A 25,607-nucleotide genomic window follows, 5' to 3' on the forward strand; every position below is an offset into this window, starting at 1 on the left:
AACCCACACCACAGGGAAGTATTACTGCCAGAGCCCACACCACAGGGAAGTATTACTGCTAGAGCCCACAACAAAGGGAAGTACTCAGGAAGAGGTAGTTGGGTTTACAACACAACTTCGTTTCCTTCAATCCTCCCATAAGTGATGAAAGCAAACCTGGAAAGTCTGTGCACTGCAAATGCTGAGACTGTAAATTCTGGGTTATGAGGCTCCACCAGGCCTGAGCCAGCACATTCCAAAGGATCAGAGTCAGGAACAAGGGAAGCTTCTCGTCCAGGTGACCAGTACTGCTCGTCGTCATAATCAGGCTCATCATCTTCTTCTTCCCCAGAAACACCTCTTCTGGCAAAAGTAACATTTTCATATATCATATATTAATTTCTACTTGCTTCAAAGAAAAATTTGTTAAGGGTCTAAGAATTCACGGAACCAAAGGACATAGGATCCTGACCACTATTGAGTGACTGATTTACTGACCTAATAACTTAAATATTGGCAACTAATAGCACGTATTACTTGCCAGGCACTATGTTAAATGTTTTATATGTACTACCTCTTTGAAAATCTTCACAACAACCCAGTCAGATACTACTGGAATCTCCAATTTTTTCTTTCCCAGATGATCAACTAAAACTTGAAGCGACAATTAATAACCAAAGGTTACACCGTAAAGGACAACTGCTGCTGCTGCTAAGTCACTTCAGTCGTGTCCGACTCTGTGCGACCCCATAGACGGCAGCCCACCAGGCTCCCCCGTCCCTGGGATTCTCCAGGCAAGAACACTGGAGTGGGCTGCCATTTCCTTCTCCAATGCATGAGTGTGAAAAGTCAAAGTGAAATCACTCAGTCGTGCCCGACTCTTAGCGACCCCATGGAGTGCAGCCTACCAGACTCCTCCGTCCATGGGATTTTCCAGGCAAGAGTACTGGAGTGGGGTGCTGTTAGTTGCTGAATAATTATTCTTGTTATTTCTCTTGGCTCACTTTCAACTAGTTACACAGCCACAACACAATTAATATTGACACAGTATTCCAAAGACACACAGGACCCTCACATTTTATCTTCCTCAATATAATAATTTATTCAAATATAATAATTTACTCAGATCCAGCATCCGCATCTTGTTCCTGCAGGTCTCGGAGAAGAGCTTTCACTTTTTCCTGATTCTCAGAAGTCATATGTAGAGTCTGCAGGGGCACTTTGGCTTCGGGCTTCCATTTGGGGCGTCCATCCCCTTTTCTCACGCTACTGTTACTAGGTCTGCAAAGGACACAAGAACAAAATTACACACTTATTTGTTATCAGAATTTTTACACTCTCCTCAGGGTCTTCATACATACACAATATGACTGGATTGTCATGTATCTTACGAAAGGGGACATCAATGTGGAGAGAGTCTCCATTTTCTACGGTATTTACTCAACTTCATTATATTCTAAATGCTGGGAAAAAACTTGATCAGATTCTTCACCATTAAATTCTGCTTCACTAACTCAAGAATCTTCTGGGGAAAGCAATGCTATGATGACTCCTGCACCAGTGGAGGAGTCGTATTTCTTTCACAAGAAATACGCTATGTGCAAAGAGTGTATATTTCACTCTATTTGAGGTACTTAATCTGAAAACAACTAAGAGTCGTATCTTGTGACTATTAGGCCCTATTTTTTGAAATATTTAACTTTTTTACTTCCTGATTACAAATACAATAATACATGTTTACTGTAGAAAAATAGAGAACAAAGAATAGAAAACATCTTAACTAATATCATTCCTTTGCACATACATTTTTTATAAAATTATGCAGCATATGTAATTTTTTATAATTTGCTTTATTTTCTTATTAAAATCAAACTAGCATTTCCCCCAAATTAAACATTTTCCTACAACTTAATTTTTAAATTTTAAACACAGAGGGACTAAAATTTATTTCACTATTCACTATTTCACTAATCTCATTTTTGGAATTTAGACTTTTTAGAGACACTTTTTAATATTTAAAAAAACAATGAATTCTAAAGTTTACCTTTACTCACAAAGTTTCTTTTCTTTTTTTCACTTGGCATGTTTCTTTATAAATTTTCACAAATCTAGGGAAATGGTAGAAACTTCTCTGTACTGAATATCCAACATATTACTGAGACTTTGAAAAGAACCACACATTTACACTCTCTCAACTGGGTACCAAAAGAGAAAATAGAAGAGACTGGGGTTTTTAACCACATAATTCCAACTTCTGAAAAAAACGTTATCCAAAATTCATCATTTCCCCTTTTTGTTTCAAAAAAATTTTAATATATAAAAATCTATAGCATTTATTAAGATTCATCAGTAACTGTTAACACCTGCCATACTTATATGCACACACACATTTACGCCCTTCTCTTATTTCCTCTCTATATGCACACACATATACATATATATATATATATATATACGCTCCCTCATATATACACATGCATGTTCTAAACCATCTGAATGTAAGCTGCTGACATCATATTCACTCGTAAATACTTCTGCATGTTATTTCCTAAGAACAGAGACAAACTTTTATATAACCATAACACTATTATCACTCACAAGATATTAATATTTTATATTGATCTCATCTAATATATCATTTAATTTTATATTGATATCATCACATCACAGCAAACAAATGGAGAAACAAAGGAAACAGTGAAAGATTTTATTTTCTTGGGCTCCAAAATCACTGCAAATGGTGACTGCAGCCATGAAATTAAAAGATGTTTGCTCCTTGGAAGAAAAGCTATGACCAACCTAGACAGAATACTAAAAAGCAGAGATGTTACTCTGCCAACAAAGGTCCATCTAGTTAAAGCTATGGTTTTTCCAGTAGTCATGTATGGATGTGCGAGTTGGACCATAAAGAAAGCTGAGTGCTGAAGAATTGATGCTTTTGAACTGTGGTGTTGGGGAAGACTCTTGAGAGTCCCTTGGACTGCAAGGAGATCCACCCAGTCCATCCTAAAGGAGATCGTCCTGAATATTCATTGGAAGGACTGATGCTGAAGCTGAAACTCCAATACTTTGGCCACCTGATGTGAAGAACTGACTCACTGGAAAAGACCTTGATGCTGGGAAAGACTGAAGGCAGGAGGAGAAGGGGATGACAGAGGATGAGATGGTTGGATGGCACCACTGACTCAATGGACATGAGTTTGAGCAAGCTCCGGGAGTTGGTGATGGACAGGGAAGCCTGATGTGCTGTAGTCCATGGGGTCACAAACAGTCAGACAAGACTGAGCAACTGAACTGAACTGATATTCAAAGTTCCTAACTGCCTCAGTCACATCTTCTACAGATTTTCTGATTATCTAGTTAAAAATGACATTAAGTTATCTGTTTTTCAAACTCCTTTAATTTAGAATAGTTCCCTATCTATTTCCTGATACTGACTTTTTTTTTTGATGCACTCAGGCCAGTATTTTTAAAGAATTCTCATAATTTGGATTTATCTGTTTCTTCATGATTAGTGCAAAAAAAAAGGGGGGGGGAGATGGGGGAGGCCTTACATATACTATTTCATCTACCACTTATTTGTAAACCTCGATACTTTGCCTTCCTTCCTGTTACTAAGGATGAACCATTCTTGATCCTAAAAGTCAGTCCCTCTGTTTGTATATTGTATCTCAATTTCTTCAGTCTCCTCAAGGAAATCATTCTAGCACTTATCCCCCTCTCTACATCATCAGTTCTTCATTCTCCTTTGGATCATTTCCACCAGCATATATACATGCTATGTAACATCTACCATATTAAAAAAAAAATCCTCCCTTTGACTTTACATCCCCCTCAAGGTATTGTCCTATCCATCTTCCTGCCCTTGCCCTTTACAGTAAAACTCCCCAAAAGAGTTCTCTAAATCATGGCTTTGTCGCCACTTTTTTTTCCTCTTCTCTCTGAAACACACTTTATACCAACTATACCATACCAAACAACTCTTGTCAAGGTTACCCATGCTACCCACGTTGCCAAATCCAGTGGACAACGGTCAGAACACATTTTTATTTTCTTCTGGCCGTGCTGCACAGCTGGTAGGATCTTAGCTTCCAACCAGGGATTAAACCTGGGGCCCCAGCAATGAAAGTGCCAAGTCCTAACCACCAAGGGAACTCCCAGAACACATTTTTATTGACCTACTAGAAGCATTTTTTTATACAACTTGCATATCCCTTTTAAGTATCCAATCCAATCTGACTGGATAACCCTCTTTAAAACATCTTCATTCCTTGACTTCCAGAAATCAGCTTTTAGTTTTCCTCCTACTTCACTGGCAACTTCTCAATCTACTTTGTCTGATTCTCCTAACCTCTTTCAATCCTAAATCCTAGAGTGCCCAAGCGCTCAAAATTCAGACCTCTTGTTTATATCCTATCTCATTTAGTCTCATAGCTTCAAATAGTATTTACTCATAAAGAACTCATACATTTACTTCTCTAGTCGAGATCTTGTTCTTGAACTCCAGACATATTATTAAATTGTCTAGGACACTGCCACTGGGAGAGTATCTTCTAACTGGTCTTCCTGCTTTCACTCATGTCCCCTTGTAGTCGATTCTCCACAGAGCACACTGAGGCAGGGCTGCTGAGTATGGATGCACAGGCCGTACACTATGCAAAGGGTCCTGAAGCAGAGGAGGCGGTGAGAGCTAAAATCCAATGTGTTCTCTGCTTGCCAAGACATGCATTTTGGAGCTATAACTGACCAGAGAAAGGGGCATTTTCTAATTCACATTCACCATTTTCTAATTCACATTCACCATTTTCTAATTCACATAAAAGGATATAATTAATGGCAGTAACTCTGGCCAGAGTGATTGATGACATATACTCTTGCCTCAAATCCTTCAATGGCTTCCCATCTTACTCAAAGCAAAAGCCAAAGTCCTTATAATAGCTTTTCAGCCATGATACACAACTTGGCTCAATCTACTTCAACATGCTGACAAACCTCAAGGCTGGTACTTGAAAGAAGCTTTTCAGGTAGATAAGGTGCATCTGCAGAGTATATTATGCAAAATGCTGGGCTGGATGAATCACAAGCTGGAATCAAGATTGCTGGGAAAAATATCAACAACCTCACATATGCATATGATAACACTCTAATGCAGAAAGTGAGGAGGAACTAAAAAGTCTTTTGATGAGGGTGAAGGAGGAGAGTGAGAAAGCAAGCTTAAACCCAACATTCAAAAAACTAAGATCATGGCATCTGGTCCCATAATTTTATGGCAAATAGATGGGGAAAAAGTGGAAATAGTGACATTTTATTTTCTTGGGCTGCAAAATCACTGCAGATGATGACTACAGCCATGAAATTAAAAGAGCTTGCTCCTTGGAAGGGAACTGTGACAAACCTAGACAGTGTATTAAAAAGCAAAGACATCACTCTGCTGACAAACATATGTATAGTCAAAGCTATGATTTTTCCAGTAGTCAAGTATGGACGTGAGAGTTGGACCATAAAGAAGTCTGAGTGCCAAAGAACTGATGCTTTCAAACTATGGTGCTGGAGAAGACTCTTGAGAGTCCCTTGAACAGCAAGGAGACTACATCAGTCAATCCTAAAGGAAATTAACCCTGAATATTCATTGGAAGGACTGATGCTGAAGCTGAAGCTCCAATACTCTGGCCACCTGATGCAAAGAACTGACTCACTGGAAAAGACCCTGATGCTGGGAAAGACTGAAGGCAGGAGGAGAAGGGGATGACAGAGGATGAGATGGTTGGATGGCATCACTGACTCAATGAACATGAGTTTGAGCAAACTCCAGGAGATAGTGAAGGACAGGGCAGTCTGGCATGCTGTAGTCCTGCAACATAAAAAGTTGAACACGCTTAGCGACTGGACAACAACAAGGTATATCTGAACATGAGACGACCGATATAAACAGAACAGATGTTTCTGCTTTCCTTGTCCCTTTCATGGTGGCAGCAGGGGTGATCTTTTGAGAAGGTGTCAGATATCTGACTTCACTTTAACTTTTCACTTTCATGCATTGGAGAAATGGCAATCCACTCCAGTGTTCTTGCCTGCAGAATCCCAGGGATGGCGGAGCCTGGTGGGCTGTCGTCTATGAGGTTGCACAGGGTTGGACACGACTGAAGTGACTTAGCAGCAGCAGCAGCAGATATCTGTGAGAATATATATCTGTCCCATAGAGAATTTCTGTATAATTCAATTCCATTATCTAAAATAGTTTTCTACCAAACAGCCCCAGGCTGAAGATTGACACAGTAACTAGACTAGCTATTCTGCAACTATCTTAAGACAACTTTGTCAACAACTGTGCTTTAATTTTCAAAGGTTATGTTAAAATCCCAATTCTTTTGATTACTCTAAAGAGTATACATTCCAAAGTATCCTTTTAAAAACTTGAATTTTGGGAATTCTCTGGCTGTCCAGTGATTAGAACTCTGCATTTTCACTGCAGAGGGCCCAGGTTTGAGCTCTGGTAAGGGAACTAAACCATACAGCAAGCCACACAGCTTGGCCAAAAACCAACTAAACAAATAACCACACACAAAGAAAAAAATCCCTTGGTTTCATGTGCTTATTTTTCCTACAATAAATCATTTTAGTAACTAAATTTGATCCTGCTGACAGAAAACAGATGAATGCATTCCTAAGGATCAGGGAGGAGTTCATTGCAAAAGGGCATGGGCAAGTTTTGAAGAACTGCTGGTTACAGAGATGACTGCATTTGTCAAATTTTAGGGTGAGTTTTACTGAATGTAAATTACACTTCAATAAACATGATTTTAAAAACTTAAAACAAAATCTTTATACTGGCCTATAAGATTCTATACAGCATAGCCTGTTGAATCTAACTGCCTAACACTTCTTACCCATCCATGCTAGCCACATGGCTTCCTTGTCATTCCCTAAATCTTCTTAAAACTGCTGCTTCAGGAACTGTTCACTTGCTGTTCTGTCTCAAACGTTCTTCCCTCAGATAGATTCATGGCTTACTCCTTCACTTCTTTCTTGTCCTGGCTCAAATGACACATCGAGAGAGAAGTCTTCTCTGATCACTCCACAGACAACAGTAACAATTTAAAAACACCAGCAATCCAGTTTGGCATTTTCTATCCCTTTGTCCTTTATTTTCCTCCATAGTACTTACCACTTGACATATTATTACACCTTTGTCTACAGTTTTTATATCTCAAACCTCCTATGAACACCAGGACAATATTTTATTCATTGTTGTAATCCTGGTCACTAAAACACTGTCTGGCTCATAGTAGGCACTAAGTCAATATTTCCTGTGTGAATGAACATCTAAGACCCTAAGAACCTATCAACTAAGTGTTTTCAGGAAGAACGGAGCTGCATCTAACTCAGCAGTCAGGTTCTTAGGTCAGCAGCTAATGTGAAAATATAGCTTTAAATTATTCTGGAAGATTTCTTAAAAAGGAATCAAGTTTGAGATTGATATATAATCTCTTAGCATGTCCAAAAATGACCATTTTTCGTTTAGAATGGAAAAAAATGTAGAGTCTCTGGTTGCATACCAAGCAAAGTATTTGGTTATGGTAGAGACTATGTATAAGAAATATATATTTAAGAAATACACATTAATATCACCTACTCAGTGCATCAAGAAGCTTAAACTATATACAGCACTTAGACATTGAGACTGACAGGAATGAGAACCTTCCTCTCTCATTATCCTGTTCATGGTGGAGTTCAGATTCATTTAGTGGCAAGTTTAACTACTTAAATACCATTTGTTCTCCTTTTTCTTTTTTTTCCTGAATGCATACAATTGAATTCATTTAAATTAAAAGCATGTCTGATGCAGTTAAACTTCAGCACTCACCTATATTTCTAACCAATATTTAGCTGGTAATTATTCCCACAAGAGTGTGTGTATGCCTGTGTATATATACATAACTCTAAAGAAGTCTCTCTATCTCTAAAAATTTAAGTAAACGGCTTAAAGTGCAATTAGAAAAACAATGAGAATTTTATATTTATACTGCATAACATGCAGTAGAAAATCTTTACTTTCATTAAACATGTATTAGAATTATCAGAATTTATGCAAAGTGCATCATGTGAAATGCTGGGCTGGATGAATCATAATCTGAAATCAAGATTGCCGGGAGAAATATCAACAACCTCAGACAGGCAGATGATATCACTCTTAATGGCAGAAAGTGAAGAGAAACTAAAGAGCCTTTGACAATCTCTTTAACAAGTGGTGCTGGGAAATCTGGTCAACCACTTGTAAAAGAATGAAACTAGAACACTTTCTAATACCATACACAAAAATAAACTCAAAATGGATTAAAGATCTAAACGTAAGACCAGAAACTATAAAACTCCTAGAGAAGAACATAGGCAAAACACTCTCTGACATACATCACAGCAGGATCCTCTATGACCCACCTCCCAGAATATTGGAAATAAAAGCAAAAATAAACAAATGGGACCTAATTAACCTTAAAAGCTTCTGCACATCAAAGGAAACTATTAGCAAGGTGAAAAGACAGCCTTCAGAATGGGAGGGAATAATAGCAAATGAAGCAACTGACAAACAACTAATCTCAAAAATATACAAGCAACTCCTACAGCTCAACTCCAGAAAAATAAATGACCCATTCAAAAAATGGACCAAAGAACTAAAGAGACATTTCTCCAAAGAAGACATACAGATGGCTAACAAACACATGAAAAGATGCTCAACATCACTCATTATCAGAGAAATGCAAATCAAAACCACTATGAGGTACCATTTCACACCAGTCAGAATGGCTGCGATCCAAAAGTCTACAAGTAATAAATGCTGGAGAGGGTGTGGAGAAAAGGGAACCCTCCTACACTGTTGGTGGGAATGCAAACTAGTACAGCCACTATGGAGAACAGTGTGGAGATTCCTTAAAAAACTGGAAATAGAACTGCCTTATGATCCAGCAATCCCACTGCTGGGCATACACACTGAGGAAACCAGAAGGGAAAGAGACACGTGTACCCCAATGTTCATCGCAGCACTGTTTATAATAGCCAGGACATGGAAGCAACCTAGATGTCCATCAGCAGATGAATGGATAAGAAAGCTGTGGTACATATACACAATGGAGTATTACTCAGCCATTAAAAAGAATACATTTGAATCAGTTCTAATGAGGTGGATGAAACTGGAGCCTATTATACAGAGTGAAGTAAGCCAGAAAGAAAAACACCAATACAGTATACTAACGCATATATATGGAATTTAGAAAGCTGGTAACAATAACCCTGTGTACGAGACAGCAAAAGAGACACTGATGTATAGAACAGTCTTATGGACTCTGTGGGAGAGGGAGAGGGTGGGAAGATTTGGGAGAATGGCATTGAAACATGTAAAATATCATGTATGAAATGAGTTGCCAGTCCAGGTTCGATGCACGATACTGGATGCTTGGGGCTAGTGCACTGGGACGACCCAGAGGGATGGTATGGGGAGGGAGGAGGGAGGAGGGTTCAGGGTGGGGAACACATGTATACTTGTGGCGGATTCATTTTGATATTTGGCAAAACTAATACAATTATGTAAACTTTAAAAACAAAATAAAATTTAAAAAAAAAAAGAAAAAAAAATAAATAAAGAGCCTTTGGATGAGGGTGAAAGAGGAGAATGAAAAAGCTGGCTTGAAACTCAACATTAAAAAAAGCTAAGATCATGGCATCTGGTCCCATCACTTCATGACAAATAGAAGGGCAAATAGTGGAAGCAGTGATAGATTTTATTTTCTTGGACTCCAGAAATCACTGAGGACTGAAAGTAAAAGACACTTGCTCCTTGGAAGGAAAGCTATGACAAACATAGAGAGTGTATTAAAAAGCAGAGACATTACTTTGTTGACAAAGGTGGTCATGTACAGATGTGAGCTTTGGATCATAAAGAAGGCTGAGTGCCAAAGAAGTGATGCTTTCAAAATGCGGTGCTAGAGATAACTCTTGAGAGTCCCTTGGATGGTAAGGAGACCAAATCAGTCAATCCTAAAGGAAATCAACCTTCAATATTCATTAGAAGAACTGATGGTGAAGCTCTAATACTTGGCCACCTGATATGAAGAGCTGACTCATTGGAAAAGATGCCAATGCTAGGTAAGATTGAAGGCAAAAGAAGGGGGCAGCAAAGGATGAGATGGTTAGGTAGCATCACCAACTCAAAGGACATGAATCTGAGCAAACCCTGGGGGACAGTGGAGGACAGAAGAGCCTGGCATGCTGCAGTCCATGAGGTTGCCAAGAGTTGGACATGACTGAAGTGACTGAACAACAACAAAACAATGTTCACTAATTAAAAGTTGACTATGAGAGAAGCCTGGGCATGATATCTATCTCTGGTCATCACATTAAGCTTCAGTAAATATTTGGTTGTTCAGTTGGAAAATAGATAATTCATCAACTAAACAGAAGGGATATAGCCAGATCTCATTTGGGGACCTTCAAACTACAACGCCTAAGAAATACTTAATATAATTTTCAATTACCCTACCGTTTCCAATATTTACTTTTCTATAATATTGATTACAATAACAATATTACACTCAATTTACAGTGTCATATGGAAGTTAAAGTTAAGTTCAGATTTCAATGCCCACCCCTCTCCCAAAGGTGTTATTTAGCATTATGCTTTTAAAAAAATTCACAAAGTGGGGGACTGCAAGGCTTTAAAATAACAGGAAGAGTAACTTAGCCAGAATTACTTGGCATTTTCTCCCTTTGTCTTAACCATCTTTTGTTCCATACATCAGGAATTGATACTGTTTTCATATTTGAACATTCAATGAGTATAATAACCTGGATGAATGCCTTGATTCACTGAAGATACAAAAGTCATCGCCATCATCCCAGATTCTACTTGATGCCTTTCTGTTGCCACCAACACCACCGCCACTGCTGCCACCCCCATGAGATTTACTAGCATGGCTCCTGCCTCCTCTTCCTCCTCTGGAAGACCCTTTTCCACCTCCTTTCCCTGGCTTGCCTTTCCTTCTTACTGAAGAACTCATTTTCACCTGCAAGAGAAAAAAGTAATACAGACATTATGAAACCAGATAAGTATAATAATCCTTTGTCAAAGTTAAGGATATAGCCCATTTTAAAGAAAAAAAAGGAAAACGCACTCAAAGGGTCAGTTTAGAAGAAGCATGAGCAAACTGTTTCACAAAAGATTTAGAAGCACATCTCCCTGGACTAATATTTAATAAGTTTCTTTGACACAAGTTTCCTAACCAGGAGGTGCATCAGAAACACATGGAGAAGTTTTCAAATCACACATGGGGTGTGTAGGGTCCCATGCTACATTCTGATTTGGTTAGGTCTGGCTCAGGGTTTAAAAACCCTAGAAGAGATGTTTCATGTATTTCAATATATTATGTATTAATATATGATTTGATAAATAAAATTTATATTTACATATATATTTTTAGAAATAGCTCTGGCTCAGAGATTGTGCCTGGGGGGGAGTAAAAGTGTAAAACTCTTGTATGCGATCAAAGTTAAGATGCTATCAGCTTAAAGTAAAATGTTATAAGATGTCTTACATTAGCCTCACAACCAAAAAACAACCAAACAAAAACAACCAAACCAAAATATTACACATTAAAAATCTATAGTAAGAAAGAAACTATAAAAGAATACAATTATTTTGTAAAAATCTATAGTAGATATACAAAAGATGAGGAGGAAAAAAAAATCAAAGCATACCACTACAGAAAATCATCAAATCATAAAGGAAGACAGCAAGAGAGAAAGAAAGAAACAAAAGATCTTAAAAATGCTCAGGAAACAACAATATGGCAGTAAGTCCTTACTTATCAATAATTACTTTAAACGTAAATGGACTAAATTCTCCCATCAAAATACATAGAATAGTTGAATGGATAAAAAAAATAAGACTCAACTACATGCAGCCTGCAAGAGAATCGCTTCAGCTGCAAAGACACACGGACTGAAAGTGAAGGGATATAAAAGATAGTAAATGCACGAGGAAACAAAGAGAGAGCAGGGGTAGCTATACTCAGACAAAACAGCCTTTAAATCAAACACTCTAACAATAGACAAAGAAGATCATTATACAATGATAAAGGGGTCAATTCATCAAGAGAATCTAACAATTACAAATATTTATGCTCCCAATATCAGAGCATCTAAATACATAAAGCAAATATTAACATAATTGAGAGGAAGTAGCCAACAATACAACAAGAATAGGAGACTTTAACATCACACTTTCAGCAATGGTCTGATCATCCAGAAAGATGATCATCCAGTAAAAGAAAAATTCAACTTGAACTATAATAGACATACACAGAACATTCCATTCAAAGCCACATGAAATATTTTTCAGGATAGATCATATGTTAGGCCACAAAACAAGTCTTGACAAATTTAAAAGACTGAGAACAAATCAAACATCTTTTCTGATAACAACGGTATAAAACTAGAAATCAATAAAAGAAGGAAAACTGGAAAATTCATAAACGTATGGAAATTAAATAACATGCTCCTGAACAACCAGTGGGTCAAAGACAAAATCAAAAGGAAATTTTAAAATATCCTCAAACAACTGAAAATGAAAACACAACATACCAAAAATTATGGGATGCAGCAAAAGGAGTTCTTTAAGAGGGAAGTTTATCACAATAAATGTCTATGTTAAGAAAAAGAAATGATCTCAAATAAACAACCTAGATTTACATCTTAAGGAACCAGAAATAAAGAACAAATAAGCTCAAACTAAGTCAACTAACTACACCCAAACTAAGTCCAAAGTTAGTAGTATGCATAACAGGAACACCAGAAGGATAGGAGAGAGAGAAAAGAACAGAAAAAATATTTAAAGAAATAATGATAGAAGACTTATCAAATTTATTCAAAGACAATAACCTACACATACAGGAAGTTCTAAGGACTTCAAATAGGATAAACCCAGAGACCCATAAATAGACACAATACATAAAAATGCTAAAAGTTAAAGACAAGAAGTCTTGAAAGCATTTATAGAAAAACAACTTGTCACTTACAGATATAAACCCAGTAAGATCTGCTTTACAAAAAAATACTATAGCAATTTGTTTAAGCTGAAGAAAGTGACCCTAGATGGTAATCTGAACTCACACACAAAAAAAGGAGCAGCAGTAAAGGTAACTATATAAATATAAAACGAAATCAACCCCCTCCAAACCTACCAAACAGTCTATATCCATATTTTCTTCTTTCTTCACATAACTGATTTAAAAAGCAACCATATAAAATAATATGTATATGATGTAATAGTGGGTTTGTGATATGCAAAAATGTAATGTATTTGCTGTAACAAAACAAAGCAGGTTGGTGGGAGCACAGATGGACTGGGTTAATAAAATGACTACAGATGGTAAAGTAGTAACTATAACAATGTACAGTTGGGGATGCAACCTAAGGTTTCATTGACAGATAAATGAATAAAGAAAACATGGTATATATACACAATGGAATATTACTCAGTCATAAAAAAGAATGAAATAATGCTATTAGCAACAATATGGATGGACCTAGAGATTATCATACTAAATGAAGTAACTCAGACACAAATACCATATGATATTGCTTACATGTGGAATCTTTACTGCAAAAAGGAGGAGACAGGCATACAGCTATATGAAAGTAACATTTCTATATATTACCAAAATTGAGTTAGTATAAATGAGAAGTTGACTCTGATATGTTAAGAGGTATATGATAAATCCTTGAGCAGTCACTAAAGAGTAAACCAAAAATTAAAAAAATGTAGTGAAAAAAATCACTAAAGAAATTAAAATACTACATTAGGAAATATTTATTGAATAATTTAATGCAAAAGAAAACAGTAAAGTAGGAACAGTGAAACAAAATAGGCATGAGACATATTGACAACTAAAAGTAGAATGGAAAAAATAAATCCCACTATACCAATAGCAATATTAAATGTGAATGGATTAAACAATCCAATCAAAAGACAAATTATTAGTGAATAAAAACAAGATCCAAGTATATGCTATCACTTTAAATTCAAAGATACAAATAAATGAAAAGTAAAAGGATAGAAAAAGAGAAATCATGCAAACAGAAACCACAAGAAAGCTGCAGCAACTACGCTAATATCAAACAAAATAGACTTTAAAGCAAAAATATCTTGTTAGTGATAAAGAAGAACGTTTCATAAAGATAAGAGAGTCAATCCATGAGGAAGATGTAATAATTATAAATATACTCTACCTAATAACAGAGCACCAGAACACATCAACCAACAACTGACAGAAATGAACAGAGAAATACACAACATACAACAGCAGGAAACTGCAATGCCCACGTTCAGCTACGGTAAAAACACGCACACAGAAGGTCAATAAGGAAACAGAAGACTTGAAACACAGTAAAAACCAACTTGACCTAAGAGACATCTACAGAACATTCTACCCAACAAAAAATATACATTTTTCGTATGTGGACAAGGAAAATTTTCCAGGATAGACAATATACTAGCCTATAAAACAAACCTTAATAAATTAAAAAAAACAAAAATTTTAAAAAGTATGTTTTGCAACCAAACTAAAATGAAATTTGAAATCAAAAGCAGGGAAATAACTGGGAAACTCACAAACATGTAGCAATTGAACTGGGTCTCTTGATATTCCTTTCTTCAAAATCCTTTGTAATTATATGTATTTATTGTTTCTTTGATGTTTATCTCCCGCCCCTCCCCCTGCCCACAAAAGGCAAGGAGTATAACCATATTGATTACTGCTGTACCTCTAACAATGTATGGCATGTAACAGGAATTCAATATGTATTTGAGGAATAGCTGAGGGTTGAATAAATTACTGATATGAGAATGGAGAGCCATTCATTATTTATTCATTCCACAAATATTTATTGAACACTTATTAAGTGCTAGATTCTAGGGATACAACAGCAAAGACAACAAAATTCTTGCCTCATGAAGCTAATCCTCTAGAAATTAAGATGACAATAAACAAATATACAATATTAATTAAGTGCTATGAAGAAAAAAAACTGAGTCTTTTTGCAGATAGAGTGGTCAGGTAAGAATGATCATCTTTCTGAGGTCATATTTGAGCAGACATGTGAACATGCAGAAAATGAGTCATGAAATATTTGTAAAAAGAACATTCTAAGCAGAAGCAATAGTAGGTGAAAAGGGTCCAAGTCCAGAATATCATCTTCAATGCAGTGAGCTGAACAGTAAGGAGTCTTGTGGGTCTGCAACATAGTACGCAAAGGAGATGAGGTCAGAGAGCAGAGATGGCCATGTAAGCCCTAGGAAGAACTTTGAATTTTACTCTAAATATAATAGAAAGTCAATAGAGGGCAAAGGCAAAAGCTTGGTATGACTGACTTCGGTTCTAACAATTACTCTAGCTGCTATGTGAAGAATAAAATGACTGTAGGGAGGTGAGGAGAACCAGGCCAGTTAGGAGACTACTGCAATTGTGCAGGTAGGAGATAAAATACAAAACTAAGCAGTGAGTTGGACTGCGGAGGGAACAAGTACAGTTGAAAAGCGGCCATAGAGTCCCAGTGCATTTTAATGGTAGATGAATTAGATGAAAGGTATAAGAAGTGTCTAGAATTACTGTAAAATTTGAGGTCCTAGCTTAACTAGGTGAATAGGGGTTCTATGCTCAGCCATGTGATCAGAATGGGAATGTGAAGTGAAGTGAAGTCGCTCAGTCGTGTCCGACTCTTTGCGACCCCATGGACTGTAGCCTACCAGGCTCCTCCGTCCATGAAATGTTCTAGGCAAGAGTACCGGAGTGGGTTGCCATTTCCTTCTCCAGGGGATCTTCCCGACCCAGGGATCGAACCTGGGTCTCCCGCATTGCTGGCAAATGCTTTACCATCTGAGCCACTAGGGAATGGACAGGAAATGATATAGGGAGTGTCACAAGTTCAGAATGGATGTTACACTGGAGATGCCTTCTAGACATTCAAATAGAAATGTGTAGAACATAGTTGGAAATATAAGTCTGCATGGAGGGGAAAGATTATTTCAGTTAATTCTGTAAAACTCCTAGAAGGTAAATATTATTTTCTGTATTTTACCGAGGAGGAAACTAGAGTACAGATAAATTACACAACTTGTCCAATGTCACTACTATAGAAGCAAACCCTGGAGCTAGGGTCTAAAATAATCCATTGGACTCCAAAGCTGAAATTCTTTCCCCCATACTTACCTTTTACCCCCCAAACATGTACTCTGCATCTTCAATTCAAAATTTAATGTTAAGCCAGCCCTGCTCTGATTTGTGCCTGGGCCTTAATTTATAAAGGTGACTGAGTGCTGACACAGAGAGATTAATACCATCAAAAGAAAAAGTTTAACGTTACTTACAGCTCTCCTAAAAAGGAGAGGTCTGTCTGTCTCCGTAGGCCACGCCAGGGAAGCACCTGAGTCAGGAGCAGGCAGAAAGGAGTAAGGAGTAACCCCCCGCATCCTTTCTTGGTATTCCCATGGGAAAGAAGAGGCCAGGCAGGGAAACCAGCTTACGACTGGCTACTTTGAGTAACTCCCACAAGCTCTAAGGTCTAGGGCTTGTCCCTAGTTGCCTGGTACTTGGTCCTGGACTGATTTAGGGCAGGTGAACTACAGGCTTGGTAGTTAGACAAAGGAGGTTGTTGGAGGTAAGGCAGGCAGGATTGGTTGGTTTGCATATGAAAGGCATGCTGTCAGATTAATCGTTAATTAGCTAGCCCCGGGAATGGCAGTTTTTCCCTGGTCAGGCAGGCCCCATAAGACGCCAAAACATCAGAAATCCATTTAGCCTGGGAAGATCTCAACTATCTTTATTCGCCGTGGACACGAGAACCTAAGTTTGGCTCCCAGGAACAGAATTACCAAGCTGGGCGCTGAAAACTGACCACAAACCATTCCCCTCCCAGGCAAATCTCTGACTGACCCCATATATCCAGCTCCTTGCAGATATCCAGACCTGGTATCTTTCTTCCAGCATACACTGTAGCCAATCCTCTCCCCAAACAGCCACCAACTGGAGACGGAGCTAAGATACAGGAAACGAGCCCGAGGCCCTCCAATTCAACCCTTTATCTCGCAGAATTCAGCTCCCCGGCCTCAGCTGTACAAACCCTCAGCTGTCGACCCAGGCCAGGCCTGGTCACAGGCCTAGGATCCTGCTGCTCCAAACTCACCGGCCCCTGCCAGACAGGCTGGATCCCACCGGGCCGGGAGGCTCCTCAGACCCTGCCCACTGCGGGAGAGGCTGACGGTGGAAAGGTCCGCACACTGACCACCAGGGAGACGCGCGGACCACGCACACGGACACACATCCCTCGTCCGCGGAAGCGGCGATCGTCCCGGGTTTGTGGCGCTGCTTCCCGGGCCACCCGTTCGGACGTGGCGCCCAGCGGCCAAGGGCCCTGCCTGGGCGCTGCCTCCCACCCGGACCTTACCTGGAGCGGCTCCGCAGCGGCCCAGCTACAGCGGTACAGCCCTGGCGCCTTCTGATTGGCTCAACGTCGCCCCCCCCCCCCCATATTCGCTTCCGGGTGAGAGGTGCCTGGTCGCCCTAGCAACCATGGCGCAGAAGTACGGCTTCCTTCCCTCCAGGCCACGGAACTGGCGGCCCAGGGAGAATCACAGAGTCCAGAAAATCTCTCCCGCAGCCCTGTGTCAAGTGAGTGCCCCATCCTCTCAACGTCTCTTAAGTAGAACCTGCAGAGAGCCCCAGGAGCGGGAATCTGGAGACCTGGGTTCTAGCTCTCATTCGGCCGTCGATTCGCTGTTGTGACACATTAGGCCAGTGCCAGCGTACCGCCAGTCTGCACCTCTTAGGTTCCCTTCTTCTAGCTCTAACATTCCGAAGTTTCGGGTGTGGAACCATTTAAGGGCAATTGACACAGACACACTACAGTAGGGATAGACCAAGAGTGTTGTGGGGGCTCTAGGGATAGACCAACACAAACACACACACACACACACTCACACTCTACAGTAAGGATAGACCAACACACACACAGACACACACATACTGACACACACTACAGTAGGGATAGACCAAGAGTGGTGTGGGGGGTCCTAGAAGAGTCTGGGGATGAGGGGAGATATGAAAGATTTGTCAGGTGATATCTCTGTTTTCCTTTATGCCTCTTTCTGGGAAAAATATTCAGCCTTGTATTCCAGTTCACTAATTTACTTTTCAATGGTTTTCATTCTGCTCTTAAGCCCTTCTAAGGTGGTATATTTCAACAGTTCAGTTTATTTCAGTCACTCAATCGTGTCCGACTCTTTGTGACCCCATGGACTGCAGCACGCCAGGCCTCCCTGTCCATCACCAACTCCCGGAGTTTACCCAAACTCATGTCCATTGAGTCAGTGATGCCATCCAGCCATCTCATCTTCTGTCGTCCCCTTCTCCTCCTGCCTTCAATTTTTCCCAGTATCAGGGTCTTTTCAAATGAGTCAGCTCTTCACATCAGATGGCCAAAGTATTGGAGTTTCAGCTTCAACATCAGTCCTTTCAATGAACACTCAGGACTGATCTCCTTTAGGATGGACTGGTTGGATCTCCTCGCACTCCAAGGGACTCTTAAGAGTCTTCTCCAACACCACAGTTCAAAAGCATCAATTCTTCGGCACTCAGCTTTCTTATAGTCCAGCTCTCACATCCATACATGACCACTGGAAAAACCATAGCCTTGACTAGATGTATCTTTATTGGCAAAGTAATGTCTTTTCTTTTTAATATGCTATCTAGGTTGGTCATAACTTTCCTTCCAAGGAGTAAGCATCTTTTAATATCATGGCTGCAGTCACCATTTGCAGTGATTTTGGAGCCCCAAAAAATAGTTTCTCACTGTCTCCGCTGTTTCCCCATCTATTTGCCATGAAGTGATGGGACCTGATGTCATGATCTTAGTTTTCTGAATGTTGAGCTTTAAACCAACTTTTTCACTCTCCTCTTTCACTTTCATCAAGAGGCTCTTTGGTTCTTCACTTTCTGCCATAAGGGTGGTATCATCTGCATAGCTGAGGTTTTTGATATTTCTCCCCGCAATCTTGATTCCAGCTTGTGTTTTATCCAGCCCAGTGTTTCTCATAATGTACTCTGCATATAAGTTAAATAAGCAGCCTTGACATACTCCTTTTCCTATTTGGAACCAGTCTGTTGTTCTGTGTCCAGTTCTAACTGTTGCTTCCTGACCTGCATACAGATTTCTCAAGAGGTAGGTCAGGTGGTCTGGTATGCCCATCTCTTGAAGAATTTTCCACAGCGTATTGTGATCCACACAGTCAAAGGCTTTGGCATAGTCAATAAAGCAGAAATAAATGTTTTTTTTGGAACTCTCTTGCTTTTTCAATGATCCAGCGGATGTTGGCAATTTGATTTCTGGTTCCTCTGCCTTTTCTAAAACCAGCTTGAACATCTGGAAGTTCAAAGTTCATGTACTGTTGAAGCCTGGCTTGGAGAACTTTGGGCATTAGTTTACTAGCATGTGAGATGAGTGCAATTGTGTGGTAGTTTAAGCATTCTTTGGCATTGCCTTTCTTTGGGATTGGAATGAAAACTGACCTTTTCCAGTCCTGTGACCACTGCTGAGTTTTCCAAATTTGCTGGCATATTGAGTGTGGCACTTTCACAGCATCATCTTTTAGGATTTGAAATAGCTCAACTGGAATTTCATCACCTCCACTAGCTTTGTTCATAGTGATGCATCCTAAGGCCCACTTGACTTTGCATTCCAGAATGTCTGGCTCTAGGTGAGTGATCACACCATTGTGATTATCTGGGTCATGAAGATCTTTTTGTACAGTTCTTCTGTGTATTCTTGCCACCTCTTCTTAATATCTTTTGCTTCTCTTAGGTCCATACCATTTCTATCCTTTATTGATCCCATCTTTGCATGCAATGTTCCCTTGGTATCTCTGATTTTCTTGAAGAGATCTCTAGTCTTCCCCATTCTATTGTTTTCCTCTATTTCTTTGTACTGATCACTGAGGAAGGCTTTCTTATCTCTCCTTGCTATTCTTTGAAACTCTGCATTCAAATGGGTATATCTTTCCTTTTCTCCTTTGCTTTTTGCTTCTCTTCTTTTCACAGTTAAATTATTCATTTCCTAAATTGTTAATTATTTTTCATAAGTGTCTACTCCTGTCTCAAGGCTGCTGGACTCTCCCTTTTTGATGATGTTTAAGTCTTCTGCCTATTTTGTTTATTAACTCTGTTTCCTCAGAGGAGATGAGCTTCCAGCCTTTCATAACTGGCACTCAGGTTAGTATTCCAGTTGAAAAGATCAGTTCTCTTGTCCCACCGATAGAGATTCTGATTCAGTAGTGTGGAGTAGCGGAGAAGGCAATGGCAACCCACTCCAGTACTCTTGCCTGGAAAACCCTATGGACGGAGGAGCCTGGTAGGGTGCAGTCCATGGGGTTGCTAAGAGTCAGACACGACTGAGTGACTTCACTTTTACTTTTCACTTTCATGCATTGGAGAAGGAAATGGCAACCCATTCCAGTGTTCTTGCCTGGAGAATCCCAGGGATAAGGGAGCCTGGTGGGCTGCCGTCTATGGGGTCGCACAGAATCGGACACAACTGAAGCGACGCAGCAACAGCATTGTGGAGTAGGGCCTAGGAACTTGTAAAGCATCCTAAATTATTCTAATGCATGGGCCACACTTTGAGTAACATTCTAATAGGCTGTTGTTCTAGAAGTTATAGTTTACTTATCATCTCCAATATGTGTTTTCTTCAGTATTGGAAAAAATTAGTTTCTAAAGTTTTAATCCACTGAATGTCCCAGAGCTCTGAGGCATGGATTCCACTCCACCCCTGCCCCCCAGGCCTGTGGTTTTCTTTTTTCATTTTTTACCTGGTCTTCATTCCAATCTCATTCTGTTTGGACCCTACTCCTTCCCCCGCCTCTTCTCACTTACTATCTTTTTTTTTCTATTTCTTTCTACTGCCAATTCTGAGATTGCTCACTCTACCTTACCTCTGTGAAATAATCAATAGATCATATACCCAAGAGAAATAAAAACATATGCTCATACAAAAAATTATACATGAATGTTTATAGTAGCATTATTCATAACAGCCAAAACTGGAAACAACTCAACTGACCATCAACTGATGAATGGATAAATAAACAAAATGTGTTATTTTTGTACCATGGACTATTCAGCAGTAAAAAGTGATAAAATACTAATACATGCTGCAACATGGATGAAACTTGAAGCTGAGTAAAAGAAGCTACTCACAAAGGACCACATATCGTATGATTCCATTTCTATGAACTGTCTGGATTATGCCAGTACATAAAGACAGATTATAGATTATTGTTTGCCAGGGTCTGGGGATGGGGTTGGGTAGGTTTTAGGGTAATAGAGAGCAACTGATAATATGTACAGGATTTCTTTTGAGGGTGATTAAAATATCCTAAAATTAGACTGTGGTGACAGTTATACAGCTTGAGTATGCAAAAACAAATGGATTTTGTATACTTTTAAAGAGTAGTTTTTGTGGTATGTGAATTATATATTAATAAAGCTGTTAAAATAAACAAATAAAAATAGATCATCTAGACAAAATTATTTCCCCAGAACCCTACACTCGACTATGGAAATGCCAAGTAAACATGAATATAAAGTGAGTATCTGGTTGGCTCTTAAAGCAAATTTGTTATAGGTCTTATAACATAAAAATGTTTAAGTTGGAGACTTCCCTTGTGGTCCACTGATTAAGACTTCACCTTCCAATGCAGGGGGTGTGGGTTTGATCCCTGGTTGGGAAGCTAAGATCCCACATGCCTCGTAGCCAAAAAACCAAAACATAGAACAGAGACAATATTGTAACAAATTCAATAAAGACTTTAAAAATTGTTCATATCAAAGAATAAAAAACTTTAAAAAATATGTTTATGTGATTTTTCTTAAATCTTTTAAAACAGCTCCAGAAGTATTTAAGATAAACTTTATATTTCCAAATGGAGACAAGTATGGTAAGCATACATTGCAATTACTTTTTCCTATATAGATTAAAATTAAATAGCTTAAGAGTGCAAAACTGAGACTATCACACTTGATAAAAGTACTGTTGAGATATTGACTCCATTAAATAAAATCACACAGAAATACTAATGGAGAGAAAAAAAGATACTAATGGAGGAACAGATTTTAAATCTTTAACTCTAAAGTTAAGTATAGCCAGTGTGCCTTGGAAACCTATGGGAGGTCCATAGCCATATGTCAGTCTTCCAAGCCCTTGAGTCAATGATTTAAAGGTCCATGGAGTGCCTCATCTCTGGTCTCATTAGTTTTAGTTATAGGAAATCAGAGAGACCCACTGTGATGCAGTTCTGATTAAGCCTGAACATACTTTATTATTTAGCCAAACAGGGTTCCCGTTTATAATCTTCAGTATTTCTCTCTTACTTAGATGGGGACTGTACAAGAACATCTTCTGGAGTCATTGAGAGAAATGGAATAGGTATTCATACCACTCCTAATGGGATTGTCTACACAGGAAGCTGGAAAGATGACAAGGTATTATTATTGTTTTGAATATTGACAGTGGATAAGTAACTCTGTTGGTTAAATGATTCCTGGCATTTCGCCATTTCAAAAAACAAGTATGAGTAAGCCATGCAATTAAAATAACAAATTATTATATTTAATATATATGAATATAAGGAATAGTATGAAACTCATTCAGAGAGCTGTCATCATCTTTCTCACTTCCTATTCGTTAAACAAACTAAACTCATTACATAATTTTCTCAATTAATCTTTATAGCAGCCTAATGAGTTCGATATCATTAATATTGCTATTTTACAATTGAGGGAAATTAGGCTCAGATTTCTTGCCTAGCTAGTAAGTGATGAAACAAAAATATGTTCTTGGGTCTGCTTGAATACAAATTTCTGTTCTTAACAACTTCTTTGTGCCATTTCTGGGCCAACTAAACTGCTGCTGCTACTGCTAAATCGCATCAGTCGTGTCCGACTCTGTGTGACCCCATAGACGGCAGCCCACCAGGCTGCCCCGTCCCTGGGATTCTCCAGGCAAGAACACTGGAGCGGGTTGCCATTTCCTTCTCCAGTGCATGAAAGTGAAAAGTGAAAGTGAAGTCGCTCAGTCATGTCCGACTGTTAGCGACCCCATGGACTGCAGCCTACCAGGCTCCTCCGTCCATGGGATTTTCCAGGCAAGAGTACTGGAGTGGGGTGCCATTGCCTTCTCTGTAACTAAACTGGTTGGTCTTTAAGATTTTCGATATATTCAAGGTATCTTGAGGAGCCCTGTTATTATCATTATGGACCTGCAAGATGTTTAAGTGCCCCAGATCAGAAACACTGACTTTGTCAGCTTCACAGAGACAGACATAAAAAGGACAATGATAAAAATGTTGTCTTATTATTGTGGAAATAAAGGGTGATGCAATGTTAGATTAAATAATAACTAAGTGGATGACAGACATATGTGTGTACTTTTTAGAAATACACTAATGAAACTGAAGATTAGTTACTGAGGTCATTTCCTTTGTTACAAACAGATGAATGGTTTTGGAAGACTTGAGCATTTTTCAGGAGCAATATATGAAGGACACTTTAAGGACAATATGTTTCATGGACTGGGAACTTATACATTCCCAAATGGGGCAAAGTACACTGGAAATTTCAATGAAAACAGGTGAGTTTAAAATAAAAAGTCACTGTAGTCTAAAAGTTATTTTTCAGGCATATTTGCCTAAAAATTTAATGCTAAATTTCTTTTGTAATGTATTTAGTTAAAATATACTTATATTTTAGAAGAATTGTTGGATTATCTTTTTGGGGAAAAATGTTATGAGAGAGGCTAAGGCCATCATTAGCCTCTAAAACATATCATGCCTGCTGCTGCTGCTGTTAAGTCACTTCAGTCATGTCCGACTCTGTGTGACCCCATAGATGGCAGCCCACCAGGCTCCCCCGTCCCTGGGATTCTCCAGGCAAGAACACTGGAGTGGGTTGCCATTTCCTTCTCCAATGCATGAAAGTGAAAAGTGAAAGTGAAGTTGCTCAGTTGTCCGACCCTCAGCGACCCCATGGACTGCAGCCTACCAGGCTCCTCTGTCCATGGGATTTTCCAGGCAAGAGTACTGGAGTGGGGTGCCATTACCTTCTCCGATATCATTCCTAGTGATAATCTATTAGATTTTTCATTTATTTCCTCTTGACTCCTTTATTCCTATGGAACTTTTTGCAGTCATATTAGAGAGGGAAAGTTTGTTGCAATTATTGAGAAAATTTAGGCCAAAAATTATTTTTGCTTGAAATATCTTGATAAGGTTTTTTTATAGTTTTAAATTTTATTTTATATTTTCTTCCAGTTTGAGATGTCATTCATGTACAGCACTGTATAAATTCAAGGTATACAGCATAATGATTTGATTTACATATATCAAGTGATTACCACAATAAATTTAGTAAACATTCATCATCTCACATTGATTTAAAGTAATAAAAAAAGAAAAATATTTTTTTCTTGTGATGAGAACTAAGGATTTACTCTCTTTTATATATAACATACAAAAGTGTTAATTATATTTATCGTCTTGTACATTACATTCCTAATACTTTATTTATCTTGTAACTGGAAATTTGCACCTTTTGACCACCTTCATCCAAATATCCACCCCCACCTTCACACATCTTTATAAACTTAATCCTCACACCAAATACTGTGTCATCCAGGTTTCATATTAATTTATAACTACCCCCTTATTATTTCCAGAATTAAAAATGCAACCTAATTGTTACAAAGTGGTTGATACATATTGAGGAGGGTAGAAAAGTGTTCACCTCTTCTGTTGCCAAGTCTGTGATGACAGCAGATAAACTTTTCCCACTGATATTAATAAAGGGAGAAAACTCTAACCCGTGGGATAAAGGTCTGTTTGGTTCTGTGAAGTGCATTTTCACCACTCCAAATAGTCCAGAAAACACCAGCATAGAGCATAGTATCTCAAACATAGTTGAAGATCAATAAACATCTGTTGAATAAGTGAACTAATTAAGTCAGATAACCAATATAAACTTTTCATTTTGTGACTGTTCTGGTTTTGTCTAAACTAAGCATATGTAATCCTAAAATCTTAGACATAAAAATTTATATAATGACAATGTTTGTTGGAATAGTAGTTTTTTTTTTTTGTAAGATATAAAAACAGGATGTCAGGTTTTAAATCTAAGTTTGAAAGCAGAATATATAATTCTTCAGACATAGTATATAATATACTAGACAGTCTTATACCTGGACTGTGAATTTCTGGTCTTGTTAATGAACACACTTATTTTTCACTGTTCCAGGGTGGAAGGTGAAGGACAATATACTGATATCCAAGGACTAGAATGGTGTGGTAACTTTCATTTCACAGCTGCTCCAGGCCTGAGGCTAAAGCTCCATATGTAGATAGCCTGCATTAAAGTTTTAATGTGGTAATTTCAGCTTTTACTTGTAAGGAAAACAACTAAATCTGTCATCTGAAATAACTTCATACACTATATTTACTTTTGCCAATAAAACCATCACTCATTTACACCTTTTTGAAC

General features: G+C 38.5%; 2 protein-coding genes across 10 annotated transcripts in view; one reads left to right on the forward strand and one right to left on the reverse strand.

Annotated features, from left to right (window-relative positions):
- DHX57 (DExH-box helicase 57) overlaps positions 1 to 17,558 on the reverse strand; it is a 64,393-nt gene extending 46,835 nt beyond the window's left edge. Inside the window, exons 1-5 of one of the 9 annotated variants that reach the window (XM_006071198.3) lie at positions 17,209 to 17,463; positions 16,394 to 16,449; positions 10,816 to 11,033; positions 1,102 to 1,260; positions 157 to 342 (exon numbers count right to left, since the gene is read on the reverse strand). In XM_006071198.3, coding sequence (XP_006071260.1) covers positions 157 to 342; positions 1,102 to 1,260; positions 10,816 to 11,027 — 557 coding nt within the window. In that variant the 5' untranslated portion in view covers positions 11,028 to 11,033; positions 16,394 to 16,449; positions 17,209 to 17,463. The other 8 variants (XM_006071196.3, XM_006071197.3, XM_044925842.1 and 5 more) reach the window with 8 other exon arrangements.
- Positions 17,559 to 17,569: 11 nt separating this feature from the next.
- Positions 17,570 to 25,594, forward strand: MORN2 (MORN repeat containing 2; the record flags this gene model as incomplete). Its single annotated transcript, XM_006071201.3, has 5 exons — positions 17,570 to 17,693; positions 21,965 to 22,015; positions 22,453 to 22,559; positions 23,570 to 23,706; positions 25,365 to 25,594. Coding segments are annotated over 5 exons (522 nt in total), but the record flags the coding sequence as incomplete, so codon positions are not given.
- Between the last annotated feature and the right edge of the window lie 13 nt (positions 25,595 to 25,607).

This window comes from Bubalus bubalis, chromosome 12 (assembly GCF_019923935.1).
Source record: "Bubalus bubalis isolate 160015118507 breed Murrah chromosome 12, NDDB_SH_1, whole genome shotgun sequence".
Classification (NCBI taxonomy): Eukaryota; Metazoa; Chordata; class Mammalia; order Artiodactyla; family Bovidae; genus Bubalus; species Bubalus bubalis.